Genomic DNA, 12743 nt, shown 5'->3' with positions numbered 1-12743 from the left:
TCACGAAATACCTTGAGAGATTGGCGAAAATAGTAAAACGGAAGTGTGTAACTCATTGTAACACTATCTTTGTGTTACAACAAGCAGGACTTCTTTTATAAAATTACTAAATAAAACATTGTTTATTGAGATTTAAAGTAAAATTATATTCTGAATTTGTATAGTTCTGATGAAATTAACTAATGGTAACAAAATTGGACCTAAAGCAAATTTATTTGTCAAGTTTCATCAGAATCAAGTTAGATGAGACGAGGCTTGTGTTTTAGCAAAAAACATTAGAAACTACTTTAGAAACTTGGCGATGCTAACAAACTTATGAATACTTAATCTATACTTTTAGAAGTCGGGTTATCTTTTGAACTACGAAGTTGTATGATAACTAGATGCGTAAGATAGGTAAAAGTAAAATTTTTACTCATTTTATTTCATATGTTACAGGATCAGCAAAGGAAACCTAGTATTAAGACGAACCTAGTATTGAGACGTGTTTTAATGGAAAACGTAGAGTTTTAACACTAGGTTCCTATTTCACTAGTGCATACGTTGCAATGTGCGGGAGCATGAAGTTTAAAAATATGCATGTATGGAAAACTAATAATTTATGAAAAAAAAACAGTCATTTCAAATTTAATTTTTCTTAAGTCTACAGGAAAAAATTGCACAAATCTGTGTCACCAAAAAGGACTTAGAGAGACATCACCTATCTAGCTTTTACGAAATTTTGGCCTTATTTCGTAGAGGCGTGGGAATTTTGCGATTCAACACTCGAATACAAATGAACTTGACGGAATCGCATTATGCCGTTACATCCAGCCCGTCGTCGTCTGTTTAAAAACCGATAATTTATTATCAATTGATACGGTCGTTATCTCTAGTGAGACAACTTAATTTTTCTGTATACATTTCCGTTAGCAATTTAGCGAGTTGTTAGTGATGATTGAAAAAAACTTGCTTTATCTTGTTTACAGAACTAAGAAATGAAAATAACTAATTCCGGAATGGGAATAGAATTCACAACCGTCGTACTTATACTCAGACGACCTCATTATCTAACTCGTACTACAAATTACGTAATAGTATACAATAACAACTGAGATGATAGCGTCATTTAATATTTACCGGTTGCTGAAATTTACGTCACCGATGTGCATTTCAAATTTATGTAACAGCCTACAATGGTTGTGGATTTGTATAATAGACACCTTTTCAGTTTAAAATACTACTTGCCTTTAATAATAAAAATCACAATATTATTAGTCTGTTGTGCTTTATCTTCTCTAAAATTGGTCGAGAAATGAGAAACGAAGTGTCATAGCTCTAGGTTCCTGTTTCCTACATATGTGAAAAGCAGTCTCAAAAAAAATAAGCAAAGGTATTTTTACTAGGTTCTCCTTACTATTCAAAAAATCAAATATCTATACGTAAAGATAAGATTTCTAGCTTAGCTGGAATATAATTGTATTGCTAAATAGTATAGTAACTCCAGTCCTAGCTCATGGGCAAAACAATCAACGGTACGGGAAAAACAGTGCTATTCTTGGAGACTTAAAAAAAGGGATTATCATATAAGAATTAATTTAGAATTCACACAAGCAAAATTACAGATAGTAATTTGATAAGCTACTATCGATAAAATCTACCATTTCCAAAAAACTGGTTTCTTTATTACTTAATACATCAAATCTACAAACACGTCAAAGATTTATTGGCTGAGAAGTCCATTTGCATTGCGAGAGGCGTCCGGACCGGTTCCGCTTTTATTCATATTTGATTTAATTTTCCACTCAATTAGAACCAGATAAGCAATTTGTTTTTACTACGTGAACATATTTTCTTAAGCAGTGAAAGTTAATTTAATTTGATTGATGAGTTGATGAATATCAGGAGAGAGAGAGAGTGTGTCAAAATTATTTTAATAGAAATAATAATGGACATTTGTACATATTTCAAAATTCTAATCCCAATAAACATGAATAGAAATAATAAAATAGCACAAATTACTTACATAATCTACGATTTTTCGTAATTGCAAAGTAATATATTTCATACCTAGATATTACATATTCTACTTCCCTCATTTTAACCGAGAACAAAACAAAAAACCTAGAAGAATGTCCATATTACCCTAGAAACGCAACATATGAGTATGCCAAAAGAGATAAAATGCCGATGTAAAATATATGAAATAGCGGTACGAATTTTACGTCCAAGATTTTCCAGTCCATATCGTCATCTAGTCCATAAATCTATTATCTTGTAGTATTTTTATCAAAGGATATATTTTTGCAGTATCCCTAAAAAATAGTGACCTCCGCTGTGACAGACAGACGGGCAATGACGAGGGTTCAACCTCATCGGGCCCAAACGTGACTGCCCTAGCGAATAGGTAGCCCTAAAATAGATTAATTCCCAAAGACCGTGATGCCATGGAAGCGGTGGCTGGAATAGTGCTGTGATTTTAAAATGAATCTAAATGTATTTTGGTTTAAATCAAAAAATCGATAGGATTCAGTTACGTTATTTTAACGCAATAGAAACAGTTTTTTTATATTGTTCTAGTTGAATAGTAATTAAGGCGTTGGCTTTTAGTTAGCTGTGTGAACCTAACAGACATATGTACGTTTTAATTTGTTTTTTCGATTAGACTGGTGGAGGTATGTATATATATGAATAAAGTAATAAACTGTGGAATACATTTATTATGTAAAATGAAGTTAATTTTAAACTTCAATATAACAGTAAGAGACATAAAACTAAGACTTGGTTGACCTTCACAGACACAATATTAATGAGGAAGGCATTTGTGATGAGGTTGATGACGAGGACGAGGCGAAAGAGGTAGGCAGAGACCGTAGCGTTTGGCGTTCTGCTCTCCCTGACTGTCCTGCTAGGGATACAGCGTACAGCTAAGTTGAGTTAAGTTAGTTAATAATAAAATTAAAGGTAGGTTGGTAAGAAATCTTTCCCCATATAGCAAAGTAGGCAGAGGAATCTGAAAACCCAGTGTTAAGATCATCCATTCTAATTAAGGCAAGTCTGTTATCCACTTTTTGCTGAATTCTGGAGTCATTGCGTGTTAAGGGGCAGAACATAACGCTGTCTTTAAATTCATCATCCAACAATAGCGAACAAAAAAATTGCTCGACACAAAGATAATTTTAAAAGATAAAATACTAAATTTTCAATGTCCAAGTATTACTCAATGTTAACGGAACTGGTAATTGTTTACACTACAGTAGCATTTGTAGGACGTTTTAAGAGCACAAAGTTCTCCAGCTTATAGGCGAAGTTATTACAAAGGCAGAAATAATAGATTTAAATAACCTCATGAATACAGTTCAGCTAAAAGCTCTTTTTAGAATAAAAACAAGATGTCCGAGTCGAGTCGACGGAAACTTTGGAACAATAGAGTCGTCAGAAAGCGGTAAAGTTGTATGACTTTTTCGAGTCGAAGTAGATTTTTTTTCGAAACACGCCGACGACGTTGCTATTCAATTATTCTATTCTGTAAAGTACGTGTAAATGAATGCAGCGGGGCTGTCAACGTTCAGAATAAACTTTGCAGTTGGTATTTCAAACATAATGTAACATTCGTGGTGACATTTCAACAAACAATACGATATTATGTTAGACACATTTATGAAACTACTGACAATTTAGATTGTCTAGAATTTTTTCAAATATATTTCTTTACAAATATGCAGCAATAGTAGGTTCTACAATCTACCTCTTTATTTAACACTTTAGAATCGGTTGTGCTCACTTCGTTCTTCATGTCCAGCCAGTTTTAATTAAGTTTTGCCAAACTAAAGTATTTTGTTCTGCTCTATTCTATTATATGATTACGATGTTCTAGTTAAGCATTAATCACCTCACCAATGTCACATTGTACGGAGAACACATCAAGAAGCAACATACTTTGGATATTAGCATTCTTAAAACTATCGCAGCGCAGTGTTCAAGCGTGTGACTGTAAACGTGACGCTTGTAGGTTCTATTCAATCAATTTAATTTCTTTGCTCTGGTAACAAGGGTAAAGCGCGGTTTTGAATTCCGCAACTCAACACGGAACGGAGTGTTTTAAAAATGGGTTCCTTGTGCCGACCCTGCCACATGCGAAATGACGTTGAAAAATAATAATACGATGATAAATATCAGTTAAATGTTTTAATTTATCTTTTCAGGTACAATAATCCTAATTTAAACCGGACCGATCCATCGAGTGTAGTGTAATAAGTGCAGTGATGTTATCGTGAGGGAACCATGCATTGGCCGTTGGGGCCTACTTGGGCCGTGCTCGCGCTACTAAGCCACACTATGGCCTATACTGACACCGAGGATTTTCTTAGTGATTTGGATAAGCCAGGTTAGTTTAGAATATTTTTTTTTATAATTACAAATATTTTTTATTGTTTTTTAATCATTTTTACTTTTAATGTATTTACTATATAATATTAATTAATTTTATTTATGTATATATCACTCATTTCTTATTTTTAAATATATTTACCTTGTATAAATAATTATGTAATATCACTTAAGGGAAAACAAAAATTAAAAAGTAATACAAGAATTTATGGAAAAATTTGGTCAAAATAATTTCGCTTTCACTGTACACTAATGCAGATATTGCGTGTTGCATGGTACAGCCTAATTCTCCATTACGCTGTACTCATTCTTAGCCACAATATCGATGTAGCTATGAGTATTTTCCACCATGAATTTTCTTAATGCTTGTAAGTGATATCACTTAACTACCATGATTATTAAAATAATTACTTGTATAAAATTGAATGAAACAAGGTTTCATACAGTTAAAGGAAAAAAAAGAACTCCTATTATCCTCCTAGACTTTGTTGTCCGTCCGTTAGTCTGTCTGTCAAGAGTCTTTATCACAGGAACGTTTGAAGATATCGAGTTGCAATTCAAACCATATACTGAGATTTACGGTCCCTTGATTTCCTAAAAAAATTTCATTTTTACATTTACTTAAAAAAAGATATGATCATTTATATCGCAATAAGTATTTCGGCACTATAAAGGGAACCAAAATGCATAAGGTACTTCTGATTGACCTAGAATTAAGACGTTTAGGAAAAATCTGAAAACTAGATTTGTGGCTTAGTATTGAATTTCAGAAAAAACTAAAATACATATAATCCCCCTCGAGTACAAATCAAACCCATAACCGCCTTCATACCGCCGCAGCCGAAGTCAAACTTGCTATTGCAATCAGAAAGTAATATAAAATTCACATTCATATAAAAATATCGAAAAGAAAGGTTAAATTGCCACAAATGGTCCCCCATTGAAATTTAGGTAAATCTCCGCAAAGGTGACTTTATGGTGGGATCAAGTCGTTTTTTGCATCTATAATTCATTTGATAGTCAATAAACCGGAAACGGTGGGAAGTAGGAGCATATGCATAAGTAATGGCCGAAGTTATTTAGGAGGTAAGGTCGATATTATTTTTTTCTTTTCGTAGTATTCTTGACTCAGTGTTAGATTCGTGAATCAACGTATGGGCTTCTATTTCAGGTTGAGTCTAAAATAAGTTTAATTAAAGTAACTAATTTTCATTACTCCTCTCTGGAAAATCACAGCGAGGTGTTAGTTCTGTTGAAAAAGCGGACAACGGAGTGTCTTGTCACTTCCCAGTTTAAGCATGCACAGAAGTGTGAAGCTATCAGAATTTAATCTGTATTTTTTTAAATTAAGTAAACAATCAGTGCGAATAAACTCAACCGTTTCTACAGCAGTCGTTTGCTTTTTGATCAAAATTCAGTGTCCACTCGTAGAAAAAGAGAGAACGTTGAGTTTCGTCACTCTGTGTCGAATGTCAAATTCGGATGAAAAATAGAGATCACTGCCAAGGTTGTTATTGCGGTTGAGCTTTAGGAGTATCTAAAATTTCCAGATTCTTCTTTTTAGAAAATTTTAGCATTTTTATTACTAGAAAAACGTGAATCCATCAGAATTTCATCTGTATTTTTTTAACAAAAATAAACAATTTATACGAAAATAGTTCGACCATTTCTACAAGATTGTTTGCTCTTTGAACAAAACGAGACCCAATTTATTATAGAACTAGCTATATAAATCCGATCTCCAATACCTTTGTGCTCCCATTCCTTATTGGAATATCGAAGTTGACGTCACTTTCAAAAGTTACTTTTAATTGTGGCACTCTCGGTACCTTACTGTGGATTGCGTTAATTATGTATTTATTTTAGTTGATGAATTGTCAGTGTAACGTCTAGTTAAACGCCGCGGTAGTTAGTTATAGAGAAAATCTCGGACTTAGACGGAGTGTTAAGACACTAAGTTTCCTCCTTTCCCTGCTATATGATGGATACAACGGTACAGCGCGAAACTCAATGGGGTCCTTGCAAGTTATTTTTTTTTACGTTTTACTCGTAAACACGGAAATATAGAGCAAAATAACAAAGAAAATTATAAAAAAAACTAACTCAATATTCTCCTTTTTTACATAATCCATTATATTTTACAATGATAATATTTACGAAACCTCACTTTTATTAAAGCATTTTTTGCGATATTCCTAAAATCCTTTTATTCAAATCAACTCATAAATTTCTAATCCCTGTTCCGTATAAATCATTCTATAATTAAATGTGTTTGGAAAAAAAACAGCTTTATGTTTATAAAGTAAGGGTTGTTTTTCTATGTTTAAGACTAGATCGAATATCTGGTTTTGCTTAAGAATTGTCCTGCTGTGTGCGGGATACAGCGTGCATACAATTGACATAAAACAAACACGTTCATAATTAAAAAAAAAAGTTCAATCGACCAAGCATCTAGTGTCTTGTTATTATATTTCCGCCAAATGGGATTCGAACCCCTAACCTCCTCGCCATGACCGCCTCATACTCGTACATAATACATCATTATTTTATTTTCTTCTTTTATGATGATATCGAAACCCATATAAAATACATAACATTGGCATGGCAAAGAACAATAAGAGATACATGAAGTCGCATGTCGTTTTATAAACGTATGACAACAATTATATATACCTTTGAACTTTTACCTTTTGTTTAGAATGTTCCTTTCAAACAGTTTCTAAGTTTTATTTATAAAATGTTATCGTTATGGTACAGTTGGTATTTGTTTGTGTTTGATGGGTGGGAGTTCAATTCCGATACATAGTAATTTTTCTTCGAGTTTTCTGACTATGTTAAAACACTCTGTTCACCATTAGGAAGAGATTTTCCCTATTAAAAAGAGATTTTCCTTAGAGCGAGGAAATGAAAATATTAAATAATTCATTTCGCCGAGTGGGAATCAAACCCACAACCGACGCGTTTCCACTCACACGCTTGTGATGCTACTTTACTTAACGTAATATATCAAAATTCTATTCTATTCTTCTTAATTTTACACGGAATTTTATTTAATACGAGAGTCTCTGATTTAACTTAACTTTTAAACCTGTAATAAAATTGTTTTAGAAGAAGTGAATTTTATTTTCCTGTAAGATATTTTTTCTTACATAATGCTTAGCCGAGGCTAGTTAAACCGTAAGTGGCTTAAAGCGTTTAACCACTTTAAAAAAACACTTACTCGTTGATTCACAAAGTTTACTTAGAATATTTTGTTTTAAATAAGTTAGGTATTTAACAGTTTTTTTTAACTTTTAATCCAAATACGATGAATGGGAAATGGGATATTGTAAAGGGATACAGCGTGCAGTTAAAAAAAACAACTATTCCCAAAAAAAGACTTTGAAAGACAAACAAACCCACAATCTATCACTAGTGACAGGAAGATGTAAGTAATATATTTTGTATGCCTTATTAGATTCGTATACATGGTATTGTCATGCAACATTTTATTACAGTTAGTCACGCATCACCAAAATATGGACCAAAATTTTGATTTTAGTTCTACGCATTACATAAGCAAGCATGAATAAAAACATTATGGTATTATGTAATACATGATAAGAGCTTTGGTTTCTTGGATTTATGGAAGTATAGGCCAGTCGTGGAGCAAGGGCTCAAGCGTGTGTCTTTAAAGGTTACTGGTTGTCGGTTCAAACCTCATTCGAGGAAATGAGGTATTCATATTTTCATTTCTTCGCTCTATTGACGAGGCTAAACTAAGCGTTGATTTCCGTCAATAACGTATAATAATGTGTCTTAATATTTATCAAGGTTCCCTTTGCGTACCCTGTTCTGTGCACAGCGTGAAGCTGATAATGAAAATATAGGTCAAGCAACCAGGAACCACCTGAACCACGTACAATCCTCACTCGGTGGAATCATTTATAATGAAATCTCTCATTTTGTAACGTCGTATCGCAGCAGCATTGCTTCCGATTGACTATAAACGTCACAGTTGTGGATTCGATTTTTACTTGGAGGAAAATTATCATTACCTCGCTCTGTTACCAGAGCAATGTCTAGAAAATTTGACGTTTGGTTGAGAAAAGAGTGTATTAATACTAAGTTCCTGGAAACTATAAACAAATACACGGAATTAAATGCACACCCTACATATCCACAACTTAATCACCAATAATAGGCAAAACTTACAAAAGAATGTTGCTTAACCAATAAGAAAAGCTATAAATATTTACTGTATTTGTATTGGGCGGATAAGAGAGAAATACGATATCTGTATTTTTATTACAAAATCCGCTTATACGAGTATAAGTGTATGTGTTATCAAAGAAGGTCTTATCGTTTTTATTATGGCTAATGAGCGGACCAGGGTTTATAGGATTTAGGCTGGTTTTGTATGGAGAGAATGTTAGTTGTTTTAATTTCACACGGTATCCCTTATATACCAGGGTAGGCAAAAGGAACCTAGTGTTAAGATATTTCGTTTCCCACACACCCCCCCTATTATCGTAACATTCTTATTCGGATTTCAACACTGCGCTTTGCCTTGTTTCTTGTTATCAGAGCGAAGAAATTAATATAATTCATTACACTTAGTAAGAATCGAGTACATAGGCAGACGCCACACCGTTGTGTCGAAAAACTACAGAAAATTTAAAAATATATATTTTTTTACTGAATTACTAGTATGAACTTAGCCTTATCCTTCCATATAACAATATATCACAGGCTCAAGTTCTAAATAGTTTTGAAGCGCCATTTTGAAACAAAGTAGTCTAAACAGATCTATTATGTATACTTTATTCCTATAAAAAGTGTTTTATAAAACTAAATTTATTAACGTCTTCACAATGTAGTAGAGAAATGTCTTACTGAAAACAATGGTTTTGGGTTCAAATAAAATAACATTTATTTTTAGTTTCCTTTTTATGATCCTCTGAACAATATTCGGCGTTAAGTTCTGCTGCATGACACGCAATGTCTCGAATTCGGCCGGAATGTAGACAACAGAATATATTGGTATGAAGTTTTGTCTACTCACTCTGCTATTTAACACTATATCCAATTAATTTACACTTAATTTATATTACCTTCCCTACAGTTGGATAAAATCCCCCACTTTATTGCGGTCTAGAACTAATTTGAGTCAGTCGTGCTATGCATTTACGTCGGCGCGGGGTTACTTTTCAACCCTAATTGACAGCCTCGCGCCTTCGTTTAATTCAAGTCTAATTAAAGGGATGTTTGCTATGGTAGAATTGAATGGGTGTTTTGTTTTTGTGAATGTGATGTAACGGTTGTGGGTTCGATTTAGGTACTATTTGAGGCATTAATGATTTTCATTTTTTCACGCTGTTAAAGATTGTTAAAGTACAGTGTTTATTTCCATATTCTGCAATCAATATCTCAAAAATTTGGTAAATTTTACAATAAAATTAATTTGACAGGATTTTCAAAGGGTTTATTTAATGTTGTATTCCAGGAAGCATTTATTGAAAGTCTACTTGCAGCTTGGTAGATTATTTTCTTAGCTTCACGCTGCATCCCGCACATAGCAGGGTAGGCAGAGGGGACCAGAAAAACTAGCGCAAAAAACTTTCTAAAAAGAAAATATTTTTTAAAAAAAAAAGAAAAATAAATCTTGTAATATAAACTTATGCTTGCAATATGATTGAACATTCCTTGATAGAAGTTCGATCAAAGCTGCGTTTCTTTCTGACTTAACTAACTTAACTAAAATAATAAATATGCTTATAATTTCTTTTTCTCTCTAATCTAAAATGTAGAAATATCCTTAATATAACGATTTAAGAATTACATCGAAAAATCGTAGTGGTAAAAAGATTGTCTTAACACTTATCCTGCTGTATGCGGGATACAGGATGTTTTTTTTTTCAAAACAAAAAAACAACTAGTCTAATAATAACAGCGTTATAGCATAAAATGTTACCACAAATATTTTACAACTTTAGGCATTTCTATTCAAGTTGACCCAAAAAGTAAAATGTCAAGAAGTTGGCTGATGTCTTTTATGAGTGTAAACTGTTCTTTTAATTTTAGGAGATAAGAGACATGTATATATGTATGTATGAGAAAATACTTCAGAAGTTTTACTTAATTAAATGTATCAAAATTCAACTAAATTATGAATATGTGTGCTGAGGCTTGTTTTGGCACAGGGGTACTGTGAACGCCACTGATTGCGGTTTCGATTCCCATTTGAGGAAATTAAATATTTAATGTTATGTTAATTTCTTCGCTTTCATAACGAGGCATAGCGCAGCGTTAAGTTCTGCCACTCAACAAGCAATGGAGTGGACCACGCTGTGTCTTAAAATTACGTTCCCTCTGCCTACCTTAAAAAATCTGATAAAACAGAAACAAAAAGTCGGTGATTCAAACTGTTTCATAAGCCATTTAGTAAACTATATAAATATTTATGTAACAATAAATTAAATTAAAATTCTCATACAACATCCTGTCATAAGGAACATTAAGCAAAAATTAAAAACACCGCCGCTTATCTTACCGTTTTATAGCGCTGTAGGAAATATTTGGGATACCAACGAGATTGAACCGGCCCTACCCTCGAAAATTCATCTTTTTGATGTATGGAGGAACATAGGCAGGAATTTTCTACTAACGGAAGTATGTAAAAAAACAGCTTCACGCTTTTTCCTGTTTCACAGGATAGATGGAGGGAACCTAGTATTAGACACCTCGTTCTTTAATTTTTATATTTTATATTAATTTTAGCTTGATTGAGCACACGATGTGGAGATAAATGGTCTTGACAGACGGATAGCAAAGTGATTCTATAAGGGTTCCGTTTTGTCCTTTTGAGGTATGGAGCCCTAAAAAGAGTGTTTACAACCCACCATAAATATTCAGTTAGGTTTAATATTAATATATCAAATTCACGATATATGGCCCTTTCTGCGGTCATACGCGTTGCAAATTTGCGCGGCTCACAGGGTCCCGTAATATATCATGGGGTAAAAATGACGGTCGTCTCGTAAACTATTCGCCCCTCATTTGCATATCTCTTCATATTTTGGTGTATTTTATTGTTATTTCTATACTAGATTTTACCTTCGACTTTGGCTTTGATTAAATGGAGATAAGTGAGAGTTTTGATAGACAGATAACTACACTCTTTCCGCTGAATTCTGGAGGCATTGCATGTAGAGAGGCTAGAGCAAAGACATGAAAATATGCAATATCTTATCCTCCCCAGTGGGAATCAAACCTACAACCTGTCGTGCTTACACACGCTTGTGCCCCTGCCTCACGACTCACCTCTGAAAACTTTATAACATTCATTTAAAGAAATTCTGTTTCTACTTCATATTTAAACACTCCCATTACTTATTTTTTTTTGTACAAACTTTGGTATATAATAAGTACAATGTACATCAAAAGCTTGTATAATAAATTACAAGGAGGCACATGTAAAGCCCACAGTATCAAATATGTTTACATCAGTACAAGTACCGAGTGAAACAAGTAATATATTAAGATAAAAGTTTTAAAGCTGATAGTGAGATCACACACGATGAAATCTTCAAATATAAGTTTACATGTAAATATGATATACATACATATTTTTTTTATTTAGTATCAAATGACTTTTGTAGGATGTTTTTTTAGGTTCACACTGTTTAGGTTCACCCGCACATAGCATGGAAGGCAAAGGGATCCTAGGAACCTTGTGTTAAGATAGTTCCGTTCTCCACTTTCCGCCACATTTAGAAGGCATTGCAATTTCACTAGTTACCAAAGCAAGAACATGGAAATAATAAATATTTTATTTCATCGAGCGGAAATTGAATCTACAACCTGTCGTTTACTGTCGGACGCGTGTGCCTCTGCGCCACGACGGTCTCTAACTATGCTCCTCTAACTATGATAGTATTACTATTTATTGATAATTAAATTTGCTATAGTATAATTATATTTATAATTTTTTATTCGCCTTGACCTCTAAAGGATTTGAATCCGGATCAATGACATTTAATTAGTAATGTTATCTAGAAAATCATATAAATTTTCTTTATATGTATGTATAGCTTAAATCATTATTGATTATCGACCTGTATTGATTATAGATTTATATATTTTTTATTTGCATCTTATACGAATACCTGTGGTAGGCAGAGTGAACCTAATGTTAAGACATCTTCTTGTCCTGAGTCTTGTTAGCAGAACCATTAAATGAAAACAATTTCCTTCTGTGAATAAAAATCAAACCCAAAACCGTCGCGTTTATAGCTCGCTCGTGCTTCGCTGTGCCAATGCGCCAAATTTCGTTACCTAGCTTCTTAATCTTTGAAATATTTAACAAGTAAATCACCTGAACTGGCCAAATGGTT

General features: G+C 33.2%; 1 protein-coding gene across 1 annotated transcript in view; it reads left to right on the top strand.

The window, feature by feature from the left end:
• side-IV (sidestep IV transmembrane protein) overlaps positions 1–12743 on the top strand; it is a 202029-nt gene that overhangs the window by 65935 nt on the left and 123351 nt on the right. The window contains exon 4 of the mRNA XM_085189279.1: positions 4185–4366. Within this exon, the coding sequence (XP_085045405.1) occupies positions 4264–4366 (103 nt within the window). The 5' untranslated portion in view covers positions 4185–4263. The remainder of the gene's footprint in view (positions 1–4184; positions 4367–12743) is intronic.

Source organism: Heliconius melpomene, chromosome 8 (assembly GCF_056956725.1).
Source record: "Heliconius melpomene rosina isolate 202511_hmr_F chromosome 8, ASM5695672v1, whole genome shotgun sequence".
Taxonomy (NCBI): Eukaryota; Metazoa; Arthropoda; class Insecta; order Lepidoptera; family Nymphalidae; genus Heliconius; species Heliconius melpomene.
This window is presented reverse-complemented; position numbering and strand designations above follow the sequence as displayed.